The sequence below is a fragment of the Mus musculus genome, chromosome 5 (genome assembly GCF_000001635.26).
Source record: "Mus musculus strain C57BL/6J chromosome 5, GRCm38.p6 C57BL/6J".
NCBI classification, from domain to species: Eukaryota; Metazoa; Chordata; class Mammalia; order Rodentia; family Muridae; genus Mus; species Mus musculus.
The window spans coordinates 27703925-27728598 of NC_000071.6; the positions used below are offsets into that span (position 1 = coordinate 27703925).

The 24674-nt window shown below is 49.2% G+C and overlaps 1 protein-coding gene across 4 annotated transcripts in view; it reads left to right on the forward strand.

Moving 5' to 3' along the window:
* The window catches only part of Dpp6 (dipeptidylpeptidase 6), a 910144-nt gene extending 886568 nt beyond the window's left edge, over positions 1-23576 (forward strand). For all 4 annotated transcript variants that reach the window (NM_010075.2, NM_001198886.1, NM_207282.3 and 1 more), the window contains exons 18-26: positions 5526-5624; positions 8684-8753; positions 10448-10642; positions 14530-14584; positions 17121-17232; positions 18749-18807; positions 19448-19520; positions 19617-19690; positions 21681-23576. In NM_010075.2, coding sequence (NP_034205.1) covers positions 5526-5624; positions 8684-8753; positions 10448-10642; positions 14530-14584; positions 17121-17232; positions 18749-18807; positions 19448-19520; positions 19617-19690; positions 21681-21827 — 884 coding nt within the window. In that variant the 3' untranslated portion in view covers positions 21828-23576. The remainder of the gene's footprint in view (positions 1-5525; positions 5625-8683; positions 8754-10447; positions 10643-14529; positions 14585-17120; positions 17233-18748; positions 18808-19447; positions 19521-19616; positions 19691-21680) is intronic.
* The last annotated feature ends 1098 nt before the right edge of the window (positions 23577-24674 follow it).

Consider the following 24674-nt stretch of genomic DNA (forward strand, 5'->3'; position numbering starts at 1 on the left):
ACACATGGCAAGTTTGTATCTAATAACTACAGTTTTTAATTTTTTTTTTTGTTTTTGTTTTTTGAGACAGGGTTTCTCTGTGTAGCCCTGACTGTCCTGGTACTCACTCTGTAGACCAGGCTGGCCTCGAACTCAGAGATCCACCTGCCTCTGCCTCCTGAGTGCTGGCATTAAAGGCATAAGGAGCAATTTGGTGGCCGGGGTGGGGGGTGTGGGGGAAGGCAGCCTGTAGGACACCTTTAATCCCATGCCTTCAGTCAAGCACAGAGGCAGGTAGATCTCTATGAGTTTAGGCCAGCGTGGTCTACATAGTGAGTTCCAGGCCAGCCAAGACTATTTGCCTAGACACATCCCATTTAGATGTAAACCGAGCCACAGGCCACAAATCATTCATTAGAGCAGTGGTTCGCAACCTTCTCAATGCAACAACCTTTTAATACAGTTTCTCATATTGTGGTGACCCCAACCATAAAATTATTTTCATTGCTACTTCATAACCATAATTTTCTACTGTTATGAATCACAGTGTAAATATCTGATATGCAAGACATCTGACGTGTGACTCCTATGGTTTCCTCATAGGTTTGAGTTGTTTTCTGAGAGCTTTTTCTGAAGAGAGAGCTGCCTGGGCTGGGGTGTGCCTCAGTGGGAGAGCACTTGCCTAAGTAGCATCCACACAGCCCTGGTTTCCAACCTAGGCACCAAACAGAAAGGAAAAAGAAAAACTGGGCCAACAACGTTTTCATTGGAACAGAGTCATGACACCATCCCATGGAACCTAAGTTCACTTCTACTCTCATCTCTTCCAACAGTTTTTTAAACATTTCTTTTTTAACAGTCAAATTTATGCATCAGGTTTTACTGTTTAAAGTGATGCTGGCATCCCCTGTCGGTTCGCACCCCAGCACACTCTGTACCGGTGGCCTACAGGCATGAAATCTTCTAAACATCTTATAAAAACTTATAGACAGTCTCGGTGTCTATAAAGTCATACTGAATTGTCACAGGCACACAGAAAGCAGCTAGAACAAGCTACATACTGCTACTGCCATTCAGTAATGCAGGGGTGATCGCCCCTAGAGATGCAGCTGTGGTCTATGAATGGGCACCTCCTCCTAACCCCTGAACAGCTGAGAGAGTACACACATTCTCCTGCTTCCCAGCCATTGGAACAGACACATGAGAAGAGCTGAGCTATAATAGCTCCACTACTTATTAGTAACCTTATTTTCTGTAGTGTGTGTTTATTCTGCATATGAATCTGCACCTCACTTGGATGCTTTGTACCTCTGGAGGCCACAAGAGGGCACTGGACCCTCTGGAATAGAAGTTACACCTATGAGCCCCATGTGGGTGCTGAGAATCCTCTGGAAGAGCAGCCACTGCTCTTAACCTCTGAGCCATTTCTCCAGCCCCCTCTATTTTTTTAAAACTCCTTCCAGGTTACATACAAAAAAAATGACAATTGTTATCCAAGGATAACAATTAGAAGTGTATGTATTTCAAGCTTAGTCAAATCTCTTGACTGTTTTGTTGAGGTCAAAGGGCCAGACACCTTCTGTGTTGTCCTTGCCCAACACCATGAGTTGTCTAGGTCAACCCAGACTCAGTGGCCCCAAGTCCACAGTGTGTAGCCCACCTGCTGGCAAGGGGACCAGGAATAGATAACTCAGAAGTCTGCTACCCTGTGTGTGAGGCCTTGATGCAAAGGATGTGGGAATACGCACACTGGGCAGAGACCTCCGAATCAATTCCACAAAACCTTCTGTTGGTTGTGAAAAGTCTTCTGAACCCCAGAGTTGCACATGGCAACCTTCTGGGAAGGGCCAATGGCTAGCTTTGTTTGAGGTCTTAGCATAGAATCTTAGCAAGTTAACACATAACAAACATCAAGTGGAGAATAAGCCAGATACATGGTGTCCACACCCTCAGGGATGCCTGCACAGAGAACCAGGAAAGACCCAGAGGTCTTATTCCCTGCAAACAACTCTCAGGGGACACAGGAGCACCAGCAGCTTACCTGTGTGCCAAACACAGTATCATCCTCCATGAATGTAGTACCCCTAGTTGTTGGACACATGCAGCAGCCCTCATCGTGATGTCCAGCATGATGTTGGAGTCTAGAAATAAGACCACTTATCTGACCTGACTCTGCCCTCTAGATGCTCAGTGGTTAGTCAGAGAATCAAGGAGGAGAGAAATGGCCCAAAAGAACATTCACTCTGTGTCACAAACTATCAAGCTGAATGTAACAAGGAAACAGGGCTCAGAGTAAAGACAGATCTAACCGAGGTGGACCAAGTTGAACTATCTTTATACTTCTGGGTCTGTTCTTTGAGTTAGCCGAGGGATGTAGCCCGAGGTAATGTAGCCCGAGGGATGTGGATGGACTCTGCCACAAAGAGCAAGCACAAGGAAGAATAATGCATGGGGAAGCAATGAAAAAAGTCAGTGGGGGTGGGGGAATGGGATTGCCTGACCATCGGATGCCCTCGCAGCACACTGGAGAAGCAGAAAGTACATCTATTCACACAGTCTGGAGTGTCAAAGTCTACAGAAAAGAAACCTGCACCTGAGGGCCAGGTAGCCCTTTCCCCTCTAGATCAGTTGCTTATGATTTCCATTGCAGTTTGTTCACTAATTTCCAATGTCTTGGCAGAGCAGTGATTGCTCCAAGCCCCAGGGCCATGTGGGAACAGCCCGCAGGCCACACAGCCAGGGGAGTGGCTTCCTGAGTAGACATTTGTCTCTGTGGGCTCACTGTGTCCAGATCTGATAATAGCTAATTCCACCAAATATTAGAGGGGCTCACATTTAATTAAGGAGTGGCCATGTGTGTGCTGCAGCCTGGAGGTCCCTGCTGCCCCGCAGTCAGAAGCAGAGTCCTCGGGGAATGCACCGATCTTTTCTTATATCTCCTCTGAGCTCCTGCCCTCTTTGAATGCAATTAGGGGAACAAATAAACTAACTTAACCCAACTCCCCCGTGAGGCCACCAGTTCTCTGCTGATAAGCCCGGCTGTGTGGGCAATCATTAAATGGGAAATCTAATATTTAACTAAATTTAATAGTCTGTTGCTTTGGTGCTCTTCTGCAGAAAGTGGGATTTCAATAGAGGGGAGCAAGCTATTCAAAGGCAGCCTGAATAGTCACTGAGGAATTAGAACCTGCCACGCCCCACACAAGGCCAGAACTGACAGGGCTGGACGTGGATAATGGGAATTTAGTCATCTCTGCACTCGCTCTAGGAAAGCCTCGCTGGGTGGACAGCCACACATATTTGTGATCTGAGTTTGAACCTCTCCCTCCAAAACAGCATGTAAGATTGCAGAGTGACATTCAAAGCCAGCTCATGTGAATTACATTTAAGGAGAGTTGAGCCAATTGTGAGAGACTCTGGGCAGGTCCTGGCACCTACCTGCTCACACAGATGAAGTTCCCATAGGGCCCTGGTGGCAGAAGCTGAGTGAGATCCATGTACTCATCTTTGCTGATTGTGCTGATACCCATGAGCTCCTATGTGTGCAGCCATGTCACCCCTATCTCCCTGCACACACCCCAGGTCCCTTCCCCATGCCATACCTAGATGAGTCACATAGTCAGTCAGAGTGATAACCATGGAAGGTTCTTCCAGGTTGTCTTAGGCAGAGCTGTGATGAAACACCATGACCAACTTGCAGGGGGGAAGGTTTATCTCACCTTATAGCTCATCTAGGTTACTCCAGGCAGGCACCTGAGGAAAAGACTGAAGCAGAGGCCCTACAAAGTGCTGCTTACTGGCTTGCTCCTCGCGGAGTGCTCAGCCTGCTTTCTACAGAACCCAGGACCACCAGCCCAGGGATAGCACCATCCACCAGGAGTTGGGCCCTCCCACATTAGTGATCAATCAAGAAAATGCACTACAGACCTGTCTGCAGGCCAGTTTTATGAAGGCATTCTCTCAGCTGAGGTTCCCTGTTCCCAGATGACTCTAGCTTGTACCAAGTTGCCACAAACCCAGCCAGCACAAGGGGACCCATGAGCGGAAGCTTTGACATAACATCTTAAGTCTATGCCCTGATTCTTACACTAGCTTGGGTCTGGGACTATCAGAGAACCAGGTCAGAATCCCAGCATTCACTGAACATTAACTTCCATATGTAATTAGTCTCTCAAATGCCAAAGACTCTACAATCAATTTGCTGGACGTTCGTTTCCCGTTGTGATGTTGAATTCACACATGGAGCAGGGAATGGTTAGCAGTCATCCCTCGGTTTCCTCAGGCAGGCTGAGCTCTGGCACCTTACAGAGCATTGGATTCCTGAAACCCCTGGAGTGTCTCTCAGTCCAGTTTCATTTGTCTTGGAAGGATGGCAAGAGACCACACAGGGGTGGGCAGGGGGAAGGAGCTTCAGGCAGAACCAGCGTCTGCCAAAGGTGAAAGGTGAAAGCCGTAGCTGCTGGACGGCCATGTGTGCTTGGCAGCTTGCCAAGCGTTTTCAGCTGCTTATCAGCTCCTCACAGGCACAGGAACTCCCCCGCCCCACCCTACCAAAAGTATGCCATTCCTGCTCCCACAGATGGTGGAGATCGTGGAGTCACACAATGCTGTGTGTTACCCACAGCAGCCATGAATTAACTAACCTCTGATGCCTTCAAGAAACAAGACTGTGGGATGGTTTTGTTTTCAAGGGCTCATGAAAGACCCCAACGTTCCTCATAGGACCATAGCTTTAAAATATTTTCTGATCCTAGCCTAGACACGCTAAAGGCAGAGCCCCTTGAAAACAGTTCCCTTTTACATTGAGCCACAAGCCAACCCTACATGTAACCTTAAAGAAAGCAAAGAAAAGGAAGACCTGTGGGCTTACTAGGCATGAGAGGGTGAAATGGGGTCGCACAGCCATTTCAGCAGGTGAGCAAAATGGGCTTCCTTCCTTCCAGCTGAAGAGATTTCTGACGTGGTATTTGTGTGTTGTAACCTGAAAATGAAGAGCCATGCAGATAACCCAACAATACAGTCACCTAGCCACCATGCATGAGGGGGTAAGCCCTCAAATTGCAAAACATTGCTCTTGGGACATTGCTATCTGTGACTATGGTCACCAACTCCAAGTCTCTAAAGACCAGATAACTTACAGGTTAAAGCAAGAAATCTGGGAGTGGGTTAACTGATAAAGGCCACACAGTCTGGTGTCTTCTCTGCTGACATTGCCTGGTTGGTGTGGCTGTTTTCCCCCACAGATAAGTGGTATTGCTTTTCTTGAACCCAACAGACTTACAATGGATCACACCAATGCCATACTGAAAAGGAGGTGGGCAGATGGAGCATAGAGATCTCTGATCTGCCCATATTTCTGATTTGATACTAGGGCCCCAGGTCTTGAATGAGCTATCTGATATCTCATCTTCTCTCTCTGTAATGCAGTAAGCAACGCCCAGGGCTGCTTGGGTGAAGCAGTGTAGGAGGTGTGTGAGAACGCCCCGCCCACCCACCTGCCCCTCTAGTCCCCAGAATCCAGTGTGTTCTTCTTTCCCCACTTCTAGGAATGTTTGACTTGGAAGCAAATGAGGAAGTTCAGAAGGCTATCAACGACCGGCAGATGCCGAAGATTGAATATCGAAAAATTGAAGTAGAAGATTACAGTAAGTACTGCTCTTCTGCCCTTTGAAAGGTCACCCTTGGATGGAAGCTCGGCTCTACCCAGGTGCCTCCCTGCTTGGCCACCACCTTATCTCCAGCTCACTATCCACTACCTCAAGATGATCTGGTAACAGCCAATACCACAGACAGATTTATGATTCCTCCCCTGAAGACAGCAGGACAGAGCCTTTTCTCTGATCTCCACCTCTATCCTCTGTACCGTGCTGTCTTCCTTCCTCAGTGTCCTACCTTGGTGCTGGCTGTGGGCAGTGTCCTTGCAACTGGAGAAATGCATCCCGAGGGTGTTGACACTGCCCTCCTCCTGCCTCTCTTCTTTCACACTCCAGCCACTGACTCCACACTAGACTATAAGATCCAACCTGTTTGCTGGAATCAGCTAGCAGCAGCTGGGAAGTTACCAACACTTCACATGCTTCCCAGCTCACTGGCTGACTCTAGAATTGTAGCTGCCCACTGTCCTTAACTCTAGAGAAAACCCCAGTGTCCAAAAAACCTCATCTCCTTTCATCTCCTTTCTAGGTTCTCTAGCAAATGGGCCAGGACAGCTCAGTTGCTTAAACCCACAAAGCTCAAAGGTACCCAAAGGCCTTCATGCAGATCCCTCTTGCCATCATCTCTGCAGTCATGGGCAGGCTTCAGTTTCTGCGAGGATTCTGTCTGATCCATAGTCACTGGACATGCTCTGTCTCAAGAGTTGAGGGTGGCCAGGCTTAGGGAAAGCAGACTAGACTCACTGGAGGGGCAGGTGGAGCTATATGCCTTGTAGGTACCTTCCTGGGCCATCTCCAAGATTTCTGCATCTGCTCTGGCTTGCTGATGGAGTTGGCATATAAATACCCTTTTGCCCTACAGCCTAGAGATGACTCAGCCACCTGCAGGCTGTACACTCCCAGGAGCAGGAAGTAAGGACCCCAAGTGGCACAGTGGAACCACACAGTGAACTCAATGGGACAACTCATTTACAACAGAAAGCAAATGGTGTGGGTGTTTAGAGAACAGAGAATGAGCCCAGTTGTGTAGGAAGGCTGCCTGCACTGAATTATCAACTGTCCCTTCAGTGGACCTTGAGTTGACATAGACAACAGAGCACCATCCAGAACACAGCTTAGGCAAGAGTAAGCATGCTTTGGGGGGGTCACTGTGGACGCCCCTCTCACAGGGCCCCAAGTGAAACACGATGTAACAGCAGCTAACCAACATATATGGTCCACCCCAGACCACTCACCGCAGCACCCCAGGTCCCCATCAAATCCAGAAGTGCTTGTGGTGTCCCTGATGTCCAGGACGGAGCTCCATCCATCTCTGGAGTCAGTCACATGTGGAAACAGGCTGGGCTGTGAGTTCAATTCCTTCCAACCCACCCCAGACCAGAGAGGCCTCCTCTTGTCACAGATCCGAGAAGGGAACAAGGGAAGAAATGAAGGGGGAGGGGTCTCAGGAGGGAGAAGAATTTTAAAAGCTCTTGCCTGAGAATGTCACAGTCTATTCTGACAGAGAATTGCATTTATGCTCTGGATATTGTGTCCAACATGCCACTGTGCACTTCTGCACTTCTGCAAAACCCAGCTTTTGCAGCTGAGTGCCAGTGTGATTCACCTCCCTGTGAGGGCTCCACTCCTTTGCAGCTCCCAGAGCCCCTTCCTCCTCATTACTCTGCCTTCTGCTGTCATCCCATCTCCAAATTCTGAACCCTGACATCCTCACCTTCCCTTAGGAAAGCAACAGAGGACCTGTAGGAGCATTGCTAACACCCAGCTCTGCTCCCAGGCCTCCCCAGCACTGCAGCAGAAGGAACCAGGGACGACCTTTGTTTTTTATTTCTGCTGCTAGATTAAGGCTCCTGGGAAAGTAGGTGGTGTTCAGAACGGCTCCCTCAGGGCAGTCTTCAGACTTGCAGCCTCTTCTCAGGTCCACCAGCGGTGCAACTACACACAACTACTCCATGTGTTGTGGATATCTCTGTGATACCCTGCAGTGTCTGCCTCTCTGCCAGTCCCTGGGCCATGGATCCAATTTGCAAGCCATTAGCAGTCAGGCTGGGTCAATAATGAAAGGATGCTTCCGAGCTGGCTGCCAGGTCTGGGATGAGTCTTCCGAGGAGGCTGCCAGGGTGTGTCTGTAGTCACTGCACTAGAAAGCCACTAATTCCCATTTAATTGCTGGGCCTCTGGTAATCTGGCCTGTAGTTACTCTCAATAAACACATTCCTGCTGGGGCAGGAAGGCTGGTTCTGAAGATGGAGTGAACAAAGAAAGTAGTGTGGGATTTCCTGAGGCCTCTCTATCTCATGACACCAATGACCAAACTAAGTGACATCAATGGCCACAGGAACACAGCTATCCCAACCCCTCCCCTAGGGTCCGGTCCTGCCCTGGAGGATCTAGTGGTTAGTCAGCCCTGCCTGGTATGCACCTGTCACGGTAGAGAGGCGTTCTCCTCCACCCATTAGCTCAGTATGCCTCTCACCTGAGCATACCAATTCACCTCACCTTTTCCTCTCCCAGAACCAACTACTCAGAACTGGCTCAGCAGTTGAAATCACTGGCTGCTCTTCCAGGGGACCGAGGTTCAATTACCAATACCCACAGGGCATCTCACAACTGTCCGTAACTCTAGTTTCAGGGGCTCCAACACCCTTTTCTGGCCTCTGCAGGCACCAGGCATGTACAGATCTATGCAAGCAAACCACCTGTACACATAAAATGAAAGGTAAACCTATCCATCCCAGCGCATGGCTGGGCCGGCCCTCAGTGGCTCTCTCTACCTGGAATTCTGCCACCGGCGGGTACCTGTGGGACCTGAGGAGGTTCACACACTTCTGCGTGAAAGGTGAAGTTTGAGCTCCAGCCGAGAGAGAGCCATAAAGCCAGTGGCCTGCCCAAGGACCCACAAAAAGTTGTTGTGGAAGCTCCCTCTGTGGACTTCCTACCTTTCCCTCCCACCGGGCATCCACAGAATTGAAGAAACAGAACCAGGGTACACACTAGTCAATTCCCTGTCCCAGCTGTCCCTGACATACTTATATTCCCCCTTTCTCCAGGCTTGCCAATGCAAATCTTGAAGCCGGCCACCTTCACCGACACAGCTCACTACCCCTTATTGCTCGTGGTGTAAGTATGACTGCCTCTCTTTCTCTCTTCCTTCCTTTTTCCTTCCTTTCTTCGTCACTCCCTCCCTCCCTCCCTTCCTTCCTTCCTTCCTTCCTTCCTTCCTTTCTTCCTCCCTTCCTTCTCTCCTTTTTCCTTTCTTCCTTCCTTTCTCCTTCTCTCTCTTCTTTCTCCCTTTCCCCTCCTCCTTCTCTCTTTTGTTTCTGTCTTTGTCTCTGTCTCTCTCTCTCTCTCTCTCCCCCACTCTCTCTTCCCCCCTTCTCCCTCTCCCTCTCTCCAGATGCCTCCTTGAGACTCATCAGTGCAAGAAAAGGGAACAGTGAACCCTTGAGGGGAGTAGGGTGGGTAGATGATGTTGTGTGTTTAGCTCTTAAGACAGATTGACTTGTTACTTGTTACTGTAGCTCCTGAAGATCCACTGCAGGTAGAAGTACAGTGGTGTTTTGATCATTGTAGTGAGATTGCAAGAACATTTCTGACCTTGACAAGTATATAACACCATGGTGCTACAAGATCATATCATCTAATAACATCTTCATATAGCTCAGTTTGATATTTACACAACAGCACGGCCCAAAGGTACAGTTCTCAGAACACATCCTTGCCCTTAACTGATGCATAATAATGACACAAGAGTGCCCTCCACCCCACATCTGCCCACAGCATGGGCTGCTTCTCATGGTATAAATTTCCACTGAAAGTCCTTTGAAGCCACAGCATGGTGTCCTTAGAGGAGAAGTAAAGAGCCAAGAGCCAAGTCCAGTACCTCCTCCCCAAGTCCTGCCTCCAGGAGAAAGTGGGAAAGTCACTGGGCCAGCCTGGGTGTTGCTTCTTACAACTTAACCATAAAGAAGGTTTCTAAACCAAGGAGTGGCTGAAGGAATCCAACATCCTGGGCACTCCAGAGACAGGCACGAGAGTGGGAGCAGATCATGCTGTGTCAAAGCCTAAGCGGACAGGAAGAGATTCAGCATGGTGGAAATGCTCACCAGAGTTCAGGGGACAGAGCTAAAGTGCTTGATGCACCAATACAAGGATCTGCGTTCCAGCCCCAGAAATTATGTTTTTAATATATAAGGTAGACCAGGCAGTGGTGGCACAGGCCTTTAATCCCAGCACGTGCGAGGCAGAGGCAGGTGGGTTTCTGAATTCGAGGCCAGCCTGGTCTACAGAGTGAGTTCCAGGACAGCCAGGGCTACACAGAGAAACCCTGTTTTGAAAAACCAATAAAATAAAATAAAATAAAATAAAATAAAAGGTATAGTAACATACCCTATAATCCCAGCCCTGGGGAAGCCAGCAGGACTGTCCCTGGGCCTCCTATCTAGGCCAGCCTAGTCCACTTGCTTGAGTTCCAGGCCAAGAGAGACCCCAAAAACACAAAACAAGTCACATAGTGCCTGAGGAGTAACATCAGAGTTGACCTGTAGCCTACATACACACACACACACACACGCAGCACACACACACACACACACACACACACACACACACACTTGGGATGACTGTGGCGCCATAGGGTTCTCTGAGGAGTATATGAATGATAGCTGGCTCACGCACCCTAGACAGCAGAGCCCGAGGTGCTGGAGCAGTCCTAGGGCACCAGGTAATGGGAAAGACACAGCTTCCTGTGAGAAAGCTTCCCAGATGTGCTGTTTCAGCCACCATGCAGCACACTGAAAACCTATCTCTTCTAGGGATGGTACCCCAGGGAGTCAGAGCGTGACAGAGAGGTTTGAGGTGACCTGGGAAACAGTGTTGGTGAGCAGCCATGGAGCCGTGGTGGTCAAGTGTGACGGCCGAGGCAGCGGCTTCCAGGGAACCAAGCTCCTACAGGAAGTACGGAGGCGGCTAGGCTTCCTGGAGGAGAAGGACCAGATGGAAGCTGTAAGGTGAGCAGCCATGCTGGCTGGGCAGGGGGAGGGGGGGGGCAGGGAAGGTGGAGCGGATGCTCTCAGCAGGGGCTGCAGCTGGGGCATGCCAGATGGATGCTGCTGCTTTCCACATATTGTGCTTGCACTCACAAAGTCCTGTGGACAATTGTATGCACGTCTCCAGGGAGACCACCAGCAGGGTTCTCCTGATGGCTTACCATGCTGCTTGGTGGCTTCTGTGTTGAACTGATCTAAGTATAAAGCCAGAGGCCAAGACTGAACTGGGTCTGTGTCTTAATCATTTTTCTTATCTCTGTGACCAAGTCCTGGACAAGAAGCAGCTTCAGGGAGGAGAGGCTTATTTGGGTCCACTACAGCGTTCATGGTAGGAAGAATCTTGGTTGCAATCCTTTGGATCTCAATGGATCAGGAAGCAAAGAGAAGACAGGACATATGGCTGGGTTACAAACCTGAAGACCCATCTCCCAGTGACCTACTTCCTCCAGTGAGGCTCCACCTCCTAAAATCTTCCAAAATATGACACCCAGCTAGGAGCACTTGAGCCTACAAGGGACATTTTACATCCAAACCATTGCATTCTGCCTGGCTTCTCTGCGTTGTAGCTTCTATGGTCAGGTGTCCAGTCGTCTCCAGGAAGTCCAGAAGGAAGACCAGAGAGAGAATATGAGTGGGAGCAGGGCAAGGACAAGGGTTCATCTCGCTACAAAGAAGGGGACCCTGTGCATGTGTGGGTGACTGGTCAGAATGCCACTGGGCTCTGAGCAGTACCCTGTTTTCACTCTTCTCCCACAAGCTGTCACCAAGTCGGTGAGACCCACAAATTGCCACCAAGAAGAGAAGAAGCACCCTGCCAGGGGACAGGTGCTCAAAACCATGGTTTGCATTGCTGTAGAAGTTGTAAAGGAGCATTAGCAACCTGTGCCAGTATCTAGGTCTCCTTCTGCGAAGGTCACACAGCACCCAGTGATAAGTTATTTGTCTACTGCTGAAATGAGCCAGTTCAAGACAGATCAGAATATGTTAAATGCGGGTTTATTGGGAAGCTGCTCTCAAGAAAGTTTACTGGCCCCCAAGGAAGAATGCTAGTGAAGTTTGTATGGGAAGAGAAAGAGAGGAGGGGGGTGCAGGGGTGGGCAGGGGCCAAAATATCTGGATTACATAGGGAAGAGCCTCTGCGGGAGGGGCAGCTCAGCCCCTGGGCTGGAAAGTTCAGGATAGAGGGCAGAGTATGTCAGGTAGGGAGTGAGGGATGCTGGGAGAACCTGGAGGCCAGGTCTGCTTTTGTATGTAAGATGTGCACCTCAGTCCCTTGTCCCTGATCTAAAACCAAAAAACCCAGGTCTGAGCACTGGAAGTGAACTGAAAACAGTCAGCCACCCTGCAGAATCACAGGCGTGAAAGGACAAGGACGAGGCATGGATGGTGTCATTTTTGCATGTGTGTTCCTGGGCCTGGGTATGGTTGGAGAACACAGCATTAGCTGAGCTCCCTTGTGTGCTGGAGTCTGCAGTGAGCTGATCTTGCTCACACACCTCAAGCTTCCAAGCTTCAGAAGAGGAGACTTGGCTGACTTTCAGAGTATCCTTTGTAAAGACTGCAAAGGGCCTTCTCCTCCAGGGAGTGTTTGCTGCCTTTGTGTCGATGTGGTCACAGTGCCAGATGAAGTGATTTAAGAGTGGAAAGGGTTATTTGGCTCACAGTTCTGTCATGTCAGTCTGTCATGGCAGGAGAGTCGTGCCAGGGTTTCTGGCTGTAGGAGTCTGTGGAAGCTGCTCTTCACATCGCGGATGGACAGGAAACACAGCAAGGCTGGAACCAAGGCCAACCTTCAGAGGCCCACCCTAGTGCTTCACTTCCACCATCTGATGCCCACCTCCAGAATGTCCATAGTTCCTCTACATAGCCCCACCACACAAGGAGCAAGTGCTCAAAGCCCAAACCATGAGTGTGTGTAGGAGGTTCAAGCCACAACAGGGAGTGTGAGCTAGCCAAAGAGAGACAAGATGATGTCTTCGAACTTCATGTCTTATGGACAAAAACTACAGAGGGCTAATGTGATGGCTCAGAAGCTAAGAGCACTCGCTGCTCTTCCAGAAGACCCAGGTTCAATACCCAACACCCATATGATAGCTGATAGTTCAGAATTGTCTGTAACTCCAGTTCCATAAGGCCTAGTGCTGTCTTCTGGCCTCTAAGGGCACTACATACATGCTGTGCACAGACATACATGTAGGCAAAAAAATCTATATACACAAAATAAGAAGGCACAGAGGAGAACATCTCAAAAAACAAAAAAATCTATATACACAAAATAAGAAGGCACAGAGGAGAACATCTCAAAAAACCTAACAATCTGAGAAGGTATTTGTGTGAGGGTGCTTTTGACAGAAGTCACACACACACACACACACACACACACACACACACACACTTACACATGCTTACACACATATACACTTGTGTTTGCTTTTAAGGCAAGGAGCTCGTGAGCTCTGAAGGTCCACAGAGGTATTAGACCCCAGGGCTGAAGCTCCATAGAACAACAGTGTCCACAAAGATGCAGGTCTATCCATTTATACAGCCAAGCAGGACAGACTCGCTTCAAGAGACTTTTCCCAGTTTAGGACAGCCATGACTATGATAACATTAGCTTCCAGTCTTCCGATGTCACTAGCTGGTCAGGAACACAGAAGACACTTCCAGAAACTCCAAGAAAGGAAGGAAGGAAGAGTTCCTTGACTCTAAAATAGCCTGGTAACCTTCTCTTTATTTCCTTGGACTTACCCTGCATGATCCAGAACCCAGAGCCCCCACTCCACACCAGCACAAGATAGCCTGGGAACACTTGTAAGGGTCTGCATCATCAGATAGAAAGCTGGCTTGCCAGGGACCAGCTGGCCCAGATTCTGGCTGTGGGAGGACAGGAACAAGTGACACTGGCTTCTGTCTGCAAGGAGGAGGAGCAGATGGCTGCCTGTAACCCACACTACACCAGACAGGCTTCCCAGGGAAAATGAGGTAGTATTTAGACAGGCTGGGGAAGGAAGGAGCACTATCCTTGCCTTTTGCCCTCCTGCCTAATTCCCTTCCCTGTCTTCTCCTGCTCTTACTTCATCCCATCTGACAGTGAGGCCCACTGTCTCCTCCCTGTCGTGGAGAACCCAGGAAAAACATCCCGAGTCCTAACATACCTGTGAGGTTGTAGTCCCTGGAGCCCCTCCCTTGAAGCTTGGAGATAAAAGGATAAGGACCATTTTCTTTCATTCTCTAAAAACAAGGAGTGAGCTCACCAGCTGAGCAAAGACAACAGCAGACATGTTCTAGGAAAACATCAATGATGTCACACCTCAACCCAGAAGCTCACAGAACAAGAACCCAGCAATGATTATAAGGCTTGGCACCATCAGATAGCAAGGTAGATTTTCTGTGTGGAAGGAGGAGGTCGATGCTGGCCCATAGCAGTAACTTCCTAAAGCTCTCTAGCTCTGAATGTCTTCTACCTGCTCATGTACCCTTGGAGCCCACGTGGTGGGTGTAACGTCCATGTGTAAGGACAGTCACATAACCCAGCACCTTATTGCAGAAGAGAAGATGGCAAAGGAGGGGCCCAGAGACCTCTGGTGCTCTCTGCTGCTTCCAACATCTCAGCTGTGCACCTGGAAATTCCCCCAGAAGCCTCACAAGGGTGCTATTGCATTTCGAGTGTAAATATACTGTGAGTGCCACATAAATAAAAACCATCAACAACTGTGTTTAGAATTCCAAGATTCTTTCTAATTTGAAAAGGTTCTTCATGTGTGCTATGGATAATTAATATGGCTGTAGACCACAGACCACAGAGGAGACCCACATAAGTTCTCCCCCTCTCTCCCCTCTGCCTGCAGAACTATGCTGAAGGAGCAGTATATTGACAAGACTCGGGTAGCTGTGTTTGGGAAGGTGAGTTGTGCTGTCTTCAGCCTGGGCTTGTGAGCCCTGGAGTACAGAATGGTGTAAGCCTCCTTGTGAGCCCCTCTGAGATCATCTTGGGGGAAGGAGGAGAGATTAGTGACTACAGCTTTGTGGGGAAGAGTTAACCTTTGGCCTTTGTCACATGACCTGAAAGGAGGGAAATAGGCCAGGTCCTTGTCAGAGAGCTCCCCTGAGCTCCTCATTTCTTCTCTTGCAGAGCCTGGTGAGCTCTGGTGGGCACTCCAGGAGAGGAGGGACCAGGACCCAGGGGGTGGACATCTTCCCATGTACAGTCACATCAATTCCCCATGTTTTCTCAGATGGAAGCAAGGCTGTGGGTTCCCCATGGCTAAAGCATAGCAGTTTCCACCTGGTAGTTCATCACATGACTTGGGGTGGCCTCTTTGGGCTCTTCATGGAGGCCCAATGATGGGAAGCAGGTCTCCAAGGGCCACTTGCGTGGCCTAATAGGCCACACTTCCCTCTTCATACAACGTAGACTGGAGACCCTTTCCTCTCAGAAAGCTCATGACTCTGCACCTCCCCTACCCCTTGGCCCCCAGCACAGCCCTTCAGGGAACCCCAGAAGTCAGCATCAGAATGTATATCACAGACTAGGGAGCAGTGTATCCTGGGACTTGACAGCATTGTATGGGAGATTCCAGAAACAGGCCCAACAGAGCCCACCACTACCTTATTACTTTGCTCATGGCTCCTGGCTCTCACCAAACAAAACTACCTGACAAAAAGCGACTTGAGGGAGAAATGATTTCTGTTGGCTTTCATGTTGGGGAACACGTGGCAGCCATGGTAGTAAGAGTTAGAGTTGTATCTCTGGAGTAAGGGTCAGGAAGCAGAGAAAGCAGAAAGACTGAGGCCAGAGGGTTGGCTGTGGCCTTGCATCTTAACAACTGTGCTAGAACCTCAGGCCCCCTTCTTCTTTAAAGAGGGTACTCATGGCCCAATGCCTGCCAGTTAGGCTCAAGTCCAGAGAACCCTATGCAGACGAATCTGCTCCTCACAGACAAGGGGACATCTGTGAGCTGTTTCCTGCCAACTCTGGCCAGAATGGCTTATAGGAATATCTAGAGTCTATCTAAAAACAAAAACAAAAACAAAAACAAAAACCCTACTTCCTAGAAAATGATGTGCTGGGTGAGTGGTGCACATCCATACCCCAGCCCTTGGGACTCTTACAGAGCAGGAAGGAGAGTCCAGAGCTAGCCTGTGCTAAATATTCCTGTCTACAGAAGTAGGAGGATTTCAAAGAGGAGGAGGGAAGGAAGGAAGGAAGGAAGGAAGGAAGGAAGGAAGGAAGGAAGGAAGGAAGGGGAACAGAAAACTGAAAAACTTTCATTTTTATTTTAAAATATTGACAAGATTCTCCTGCCCTGCTTAAGGAAAAACCACTACCACAGTACAGTATAACAAAATGGACACACTATCAAACCAATGGGGGGCTTGGCATGATGTGGATGTTACCCAGGCTTCATCAACTGTGGGGTTCTCCACACCCCATGTTGCCATGGTCAGTATACCCAGTTTTGCACACATGCACACACATGTATTCATATAGCTACATATGCTCACATACACTCTCACACATACATTTTATACCATATCAACATTTACAAACTCATACACATATGTGCTCACATGTTCACATAAGTACACAGGCTCACAATATACACGTACAACTGTATTTTCAGCTATATGCCCATACATGCACACATGCATACCTGTTCTTACATTTCTTTGCTTATATTGTCAAATATATACACAAGCTCACAAATGTTCCTCTCTCTCTCTCTCTCTGTCTCTCTCTTTTCAACCCCCAACATGCTCACTCATACACCCACATAGACAGTCATGTAAGCCTTTTGCAACCTCCACTGTACCCCCATTCTCTCAGTCCATTTGTGCTAAGGCAAGTGTCACATCCGTCCCCTTCCCCTTGACTCTTCTCAGCAGGGTGTAATACTTAAAAGGTGCCACACAGTGATGGTATAAAGCTTCAGCTAGGAGAACAAGCTGGGGTCCCCATGCCCAGTGATCGGGCAGGCCACATGGGTGCTAAGGACACACACAAGGGCTACATGAAGCCCTGAGTGACAGACCTACTTCTCCACCCTGTCCAGGCTCTGGTTCACCTTTCATTAGATCACAGGGACAGGCACTGGCTCTAAGTGAGGAAGTAGGAGGGACAATGGATTGTCAGCTGGACTGGAATGCTGGACACTAGTCTTCTTTTGTCACCATCCTAGGCAGAGGTTGCATCTCTATGTCATTAGCACATTTCACCTGGGTCCACTGGGTCCTGAAGAGGAGAGACTGTATCACACAGGAAACTATTTAGTGTCTCATTTATTGCCCAACAAGGATATTTAAAGTTCATTAAAAAAAAAAAAACTGCATGAACACACGTGTTGGGGGCTGGCCTTCCTGGACTGGGGCTGGTTTCCTGCTGAGTTGTGGAGAGTAATCCCACCCCTTGCCTCTTTTCCTTCCTTCTTGTGTCTCCTAGGATTATGGTGGGTACCTGAGCACTTACATCCTCCCAGCCAAGGGAGAAAATCAAGGTCAGACTTTCACCTGCGGCTCTGCGCTCTCTCCAATAACAGACTTCAAACTCTATGGTAATGGCCTTGATAAGACCCAGGGCTGAGCTTGCAGCATGGCTCCACCTTTCTTTTCAGCATCTCTGTGCCCAACAGCAAGCACCCCCCCCCAGTGCATACTGTCCCCCTGGGGCAGGAGGGAAGTCTCTAGTCAGTATATAGAGTGAAGCTAACCATGAGCAGGACCAGAGCTGAGGGATGGGTTACCAGGATGACGTGTGCCGTCCAGACCACCCAGGGTGAGAGGGAGCCATCTGCCCAGGTAGACATGGCCCCAGACAACACTGTGTTAGAGTCCCAGGTCATGAACTGTACTCTCTTTGAACATCCATCCCTTTCATTGGCAATGTGTGTCTTGGCCTAAGTGGCTCTGAGAATACACATTCTGTTCAGGGCTCCAGGGCACCAGGCTTTAAGCCCCAAGGACCCCAAATTAAGTGATGCCAAGAACCTGGAGATTTCTTGTCTCAAGTCTACTGGAGTACTATGGGAGCTGATCTCTTCTCTGTGTGCCTCTGTGGACCATGTGCCCTTTCTTAGCACCTGTAGACTCCATGCACCAGGCCAGAGTTGGGAAGGGCACTGGTCCAGCAGCCTCTGAGGTTCATGAACCAGAGGATGACAGCCTTAATGCAAATTTCATTGGCTTTTCCATAAGAACACTCCTGCTTCAACTCTTTATAACTTTCTCATAAGAATATATGTGTTGTGTGTTGAATTGTTAAAATTCAATGAGACTTTCTTAATTTCTTAATCATGTTATTCCAAATCTGCTTGATTCAAATATGCACGAATTAAACCACACCCACCCTTTTTTCAGTGTTGAGTGTAGGACCCAGGGTTTCCTGTATGATAGGCAGGCACTGTTCCTGCCTAGCTCTCCAGCCCACCTGGATCTTGTTGACCCTTTCATTGCCCTCCTAACTCACAAAACACTGACACCCTGTGACAATGAGGTGAGCCCTTCCTTCACCCCTGGTTGTCCTGGCAGAACAGTGCTGGGGGGAGGGGGGCTCCACCTCCTTCTCTGTCACCTGGCACATATCAGTTCATGTGCAGAATCAAGCTGACTTAGAGAAACCCACCAGAAATGTCACATTTAAGCATAGCACACACACACACACACAAACACACACACACACACACACACACACACACACACACACACACACACACTGTTTGACTCCTATGCCATGACCCAGAAGATTTCAGAGATATCTTTTAACCCCCAAAACTTAAGCCCAGAATGGTGGTGCATAGATTTAATTCCAGGACTTGGGAGGCAGAAACGGGTGGATTCCGGTGAGTGTGAGGCCATTCTGGCCTACACATCCAGTTTCCCAACCTGCTAAAACGGCAATAGTGAGACCTGGTCTCAAAACAAAACAAAACAAAACAATGCAAAAGGCTAACATTTGCCATGCCAGTGGCAGGGAGAAGGTCCCACACTGCAGCCTCATCCCTTCCCTCTGGGTTCTGCCCCACTGGAGCCCTGGAGAACCAGAGATGACCCCTTCCCTCTGTCTCTGTCCAGCCTCTGCATTTTCTGAGAGGTACCTTGGCCTCCATGGACTCGACAACAGAGCGTATGAGGTATGTTTAGCATAGTTGCTATTTTGAAAGGCAGGGGACCTGGTGAAACTGGTCAACCTACTATTCCCCTTCATTCCACCCTTCCTCCCATCTCACCTCCAGCCACTCCCCCTTCCAAGGGCTGCTCCTCTCCACCATCAAAACCTTGGAATCCCACTGCACTGAACTGGATTAATGTGGCCTCTGTCTGCTCCTCTGTCCTCCTGCTTGGCTCTGACGGGTGGGGAGAGATGAGAAAACCTATGGAACTGTAGGATGTTGGAGCTCCTGACCCTGAGGGAGGCTGAACTGTGAACTGTGCTGACTGCACCCCGGCCACCATGTTATCGGCCCTTTACAGGCAGAAGGCCAGCATCCTGTGGCCAGGCAGGACTCTGCATAGACACAGGGACAAGCTTGTTCAGTGACACAGGATGACATGATGGCTCTCCAAGGCCACTTGTGTTAGGAACCCCCTTCACTCCCTTCTCTTCTAAGAGAGTTGCTGCTCTCCCAGGCTGGATTCCACATCTCCCATTCTCTCTGGGAGGCCTGGCATTTCCCTCCACTTCCCTTGACCTCTCCATCAATGTTCCCACTCCTCTCATGCTCCCTGACCCCGTCCCCCAGCTAACCCTGTCCCCTTGCCTCACACATGCAGATGACCAAGCTGGCACACCGAGTGTCAGCACTGGAGGACCAGCAGTTCCTGATCATCCACGCCACGGCCGATGGTGAGGACAGAGCCCTGCACAGGCCCCCTGGAGTTGAAGGTCCCCTGGGTGGTGCTGTGAGTTTTGGCAAATGAGTGCTTCTGTTTTCTTCTACAGAAAAAATCCATTTCCAGCACACAGCTGAGCTCATCACGCAGCTGATCAAGGGAAAGGCCAATTACAGCTTACAGGTATGGAATGCTACCTGTTAGATTCAACACTTAAAGCAAGCTGGTCCTTGTCATGGGTACCGGGCTGAGTGGGGTCTACAGCAGATCATGTAAGTCCCTTCAGCTGACAGCAACTCAGCTCTCTATACACAAGCTGTTCATTCCACCCCACCCTGCCCCACACTCCTAAAGCAGTGAGAAAGGCCAAGCCAGCATATGCACTCTCCCAGCAGTGTGAAGTAGGTATGGGGAGGGCCCGAGTTGCAGCACACGTGGCCCCTGTGAATGTGGCCCAAGTACCTCTACCACTGTGGCTGCAATAGAACTACCTATCCCAGGAACCAAACCCATGGTGGTTTTCACTGATATCCATTCCTGCCTTTTCCCAGCGATGCACAGGGGTGATGCAGGAAACTGCTCTTGTTTCCTTTTTGCTTTCTGGCTCCTTTGATGAGACAGCTACAACCTCTTTGTCTTTTAAAATGCAGGGGCAAATGGCACCCTGTATCCCTCAGAGAGCATCTATCTGGCTTTGACCACTATCTGCCTGTGCATTCAGCATCTACTGATCTGTGGCAGCCATGCATGTGGGTTGAATCAGGAAGAGGCCTTGGCCTAAGGGTTGGTGAATGGTATGGAGGACTTGGTTACATTGTATTCCAGGGTATGTTACACTTATAATTTGCTAAGTATACACTACACACATCATGACACCCACTCATGACATCCACACCTAGAAAAGAGACTCCCCTGGGGCCGTGCATGGCAGCACAACAGATGCCTCTTGAGGACTCAAGAGTTTGCAGTCACATCAAGCTCCAGGGGAGTGCATAGATACAAGGGGCAAAGCAAGAAGGGGAGGGGCGCTACCTTACTGCCTTCTGTTGTACATCTTGTGAGTTAAACATACATATCCAGGCTTTTAAAAAAAAAGATGATGTTACCCTCAAAGGCATGAGAAGAATACAGGATTCAGAAGGAGACTGGGCTCAGAGAACAAGCAATATTCCAAGTCATTCTTGGCTTCTATAGTTAGGCATGCAGGATTTGCACAACGCCTCTAGAGGACAGGTTATGTCATTGCACCAGCCACATACAAAAGAGCAAATCTGCATGGCATGTATGTGGTATTCAATTCTCACAAAACATTATGAACCAGACTTTATTCAGCTTTTCTTCCCACATCGCCTGGGCCCAAGATACAGGCTGGTGAGTGTACACCAAGCCAGCATGTGAGGGTCCAGACAGGAGGCAACCTGAGGCTCATTCTCATCCTCAGAGAACCACTTAGCCAGAAGCCTGTTTCTCTGTGTGTCTGTGTCTGTGTCTGTCTGTGTCTGTGTCTGTGTCTGTGTGTCTGTGTGTCTGTGTGTCTGTGTGTCTGTGTGTCTGTGTGTCTGTGTGTCTGTGTGTCTGTGTCTGTGTCTGTCTGTGTCTGTCTGTGTCTGTGTCTGTGTGTCTGTGTGTCTGTGTGTCTGTGTCTGTGTCTGACTGTGTCTGTGTGTCTGTGTGTCTGTGTGTCTGTGTGTCTGTGTCTGTCTGTGTCTGTGTGTCTGTGTGTCTGTGTCTGTGTCTGACTGTCTCTCTCTGTGTCTGTGTGTGTGTCTCTCTGTCTCTCTCTCTCTCTCTCTCTCTCTGTGTGTGTGTGTGTGTGTGTGTGTGTGTGTGTGTGTGTGATCCTGTAGCTCCTGAGTGTGATACTCTGGTTGTAAATTAGGACAAGTAGCTCTGGCCAAATGAGGCGTTTTCCATTTTTCTTTTCGCCCAATCCTTACTACACCCACTGCCTTTGGTGAGGGGAAGAAAGGTGCCAAGGGAGGAGCTCTTGGGAAAACTGATCCTCTGGTGGTGGGGCAGGGGAAGGCAGAGGCAAACTGTACACAACACTGAAGTGTCTCTAGTATAAGTAATTTGGGGGTTATAAAAATTGCAGATCCTCCATGCCTCCAGCAGTGAATCTCTTTGGGAGGGCAAAGTGGGGATGAGAAACCTCTCTCTTCTCCCTTCACAGATCTACCCAGATGAGAGTCACTACTTCCACAGCGTGGCGCTCAAGCAGCACCTGTCCAGGTCCATCATCGGCTTCTTTGTGGAATGTTTCAGAGTCCAAGATAAGCTACCAACAGCCACAGCAAAAGAGGAGGAGGAGGAGGACTAACCACGCTTGAGACCGAAGCACAGACATGGCTCTTTCTACAACAATATGCAACTGAGGAATCCCCACCACCACCACCCTCCCTCCAAGGGCAGTGGGAGTGGAGGTGCGGGCATTCCATAGCATGTGTCTCCATATTGAAGGCCATTTGGTGGTGGGCACCAAGCTCCAGGTTGAAACCAGTCACCACACCGCCTGGAACAACCCCACCTCAGCAGCATGGCCTACTCCTGGCCCCCAGTGACTGGCACATCCCATGTCCCTCCCCCAAGGGACAAAGCAAAGGACAGATGACAGTAAGGGCATACTTTGAACCCAAGAAAACAGGCCCTTAAGTTCAAGCTTTCTCTCTGTAACCTTGAGCCCCACCGTTTGCACTCACGCACCGCGTTCCTGTTCCTACCTGTGAGTCCTGTCTGGCTTCCTGTCTGACAGAGCTGCACCATGGGAACCAGACAGCATGGTTGTCTCCGCAGTGCCCAGACATGCCAGGCCTCTCTCTGTTGTTAGAAAAGCCTCCACTGTCCCTAACTGCACCCAGAAAACAGGTCTTTTATGTACAAAGTAAGACTATAGCTCTGCCCCTGGTTAACCTTGTAGAAATGCTTTGTGTTTTTCTATGGTTTAACTGGACACCCCCCTGTCTCCCACCCTGGACTGTCTCACTCTGAGTTTCTCTCTGTCTCTGTTGCTTTACTTACCTGTTGCTTGTTTGGATAAAGAGATTATTCTGAACACCTGCTGTCTCTGTTAAACTTGGTGGAGGTACTGAAGACACCAAGGACACAGAGCGCCTAGCAGCTCTCACTGAAAGTCAGTCAGTAAAACCTTCTGTCCCCTGGGTCTATCTAGGACTTGCCTGTGACTCCACCACCCATCACATGTGTCCTTACAACTGCTACCCATTCTCCCCCAATCAGTTGATCAGTCTTTTCAGGTGACATTTGCTTTAAAACCACAAGACAGTACATTGGGTTCCACTCCTAGGTTTGCCAAATAAGCCAACATCATGAGTATCCCACAGGCAGTGTGGTCTTCCACTCCTGTCAACACCAGCCCCAGAGATGGCTCCTCCCTCCTGCTCTGACAACGAGGTTGGTGAGCTTCCTCCAACCGCATCAGCACTGTAAGGTACACACTGACCAGATGTGTGACCACTGTCACCGTGTATATTTCATTCCATTGTATATAAAGCAAGAAACACGTGTCTGGCGTCTGTGCAGCCCCACCCCTGCTGAGGCACTAACCTTGTGTTGAGCTTGCATGCAGACACCTCTCTGGCTGATCTGGCCTCCCCAAAAGTGCCAGTTTGAAATATACCAATCACTAACTCTCCCTTTTGGGATTGTTGACGGCCTGTATGTGAGTTTTCATTGTCCCAGGCCACTCCTTCTGGGGCATCCTGAAACTCTGTCCTCAGTGATGTGTCCATGTTGACTTTTTTGTTGTTGATGTTTGGGGGCTTTGGTTCTGTGCACATGAGCTTGGAGCATTGGTTCTTGTTAGGTCTGTTGGAAGAGTTGTAAGCTGGGCTCTCCATAGGCAATGCATTGGCATTGGAGAGAAGGGACCTAGTCCTGACAGAGTGTGCTTTCACTACTTCAACAGGTTTAGCCAATGGCAAAGCCCAGGAGACCTGAAAGGGGAGCCAGCTTTGGCTGCAGGAAGGGACGGGGGCGGGGGGGGGGGGGAAGGCTTCGGGGATGTGGCATGGTAGCGTCTGTCATCCATGGAATAAAACATTATTTTACCACTCAGGTTTTTTTTTTTTTTTAAACTTTCCTCCATTGGCTCCTGTGTTAGTCAGGGTTTCTATTCCTGCACAAAACATCATGACCAAGAAACAAGTTGGGGAGGGAAGGGTATTTTCAGCTTATACTTCCACACTGCTGTTCATCACCAAAGGAAGTCAGGATTGGAACTCACACAGGGCAGTAACTTGGAGGCAGGAGTTGATGCAGAGGCCATGGAGGGGTACTCCTTACTGGCTTGCTCAGCCTGCTTTCTTATAGAACCCAGGACTACTCAGGGATGGCACCACTCACAATGGGACCTCCCCCCTTGATCACTAATTGAGAAAATGCCTTACACCTGGATCTCATGGAGGCATTTCCTCAAAGGAGGTTCCTTTCTCTGTGATAACTCTAGCTTGTGTCAAGTTGACACACAAAACCAGCCAGTACAGCTCCCATCAGAAATTGGGCAGGGCTTCAAGACATGTTTGTTGTTTTTGTTGTTTTGGTTTGGTTTGGTTTGGTTTGGTTTGGTTTGGTTTGGTTTGGTTTGGTTTGGAATCCCCCCTCTTTTGGAGTGGAAAGAGGATGTTTGACTATGTAGCTCTGGCTGGCCTGGAATTCAGTATGCAGACCAGGTTGTCCTCAAACTCAAAGAACCACCTGTGTCTTACTTAGGGATTTATATCTGTGAGCAGACACCATGACCAAGGAAACTCTTATAAGGACAACATTAATTGAGGCTGGCTTACAGGTTTAGAGGGTCAGTCCATTATCATCAAGGTGGGAGCATAGCAGTGTCCAGGCAGGCAGACATGGTACAGGAGGAGCTGAGAATTCTACATCTTCCTCTGAAGGCTTCTAGCAGAATACTTACTGGCTTCCAGGCAGCTAGGACAAGGGTCTTAAAGCCCACATCCACAGTGACACATCTACTCCAACAGGGCCATACCTCCAATTGTGCCACTCCCTGGGCCGAGAATATGCAAACCATTACAACCTGCCTCTTATACACCATCATGTCCAGCCTGCTCTGTTAATGAAAAGTGGAGTTTGCTTTTTATAATTAGCATGCATCACACATAATAATGGCTGCTGTGACATATATATATATATA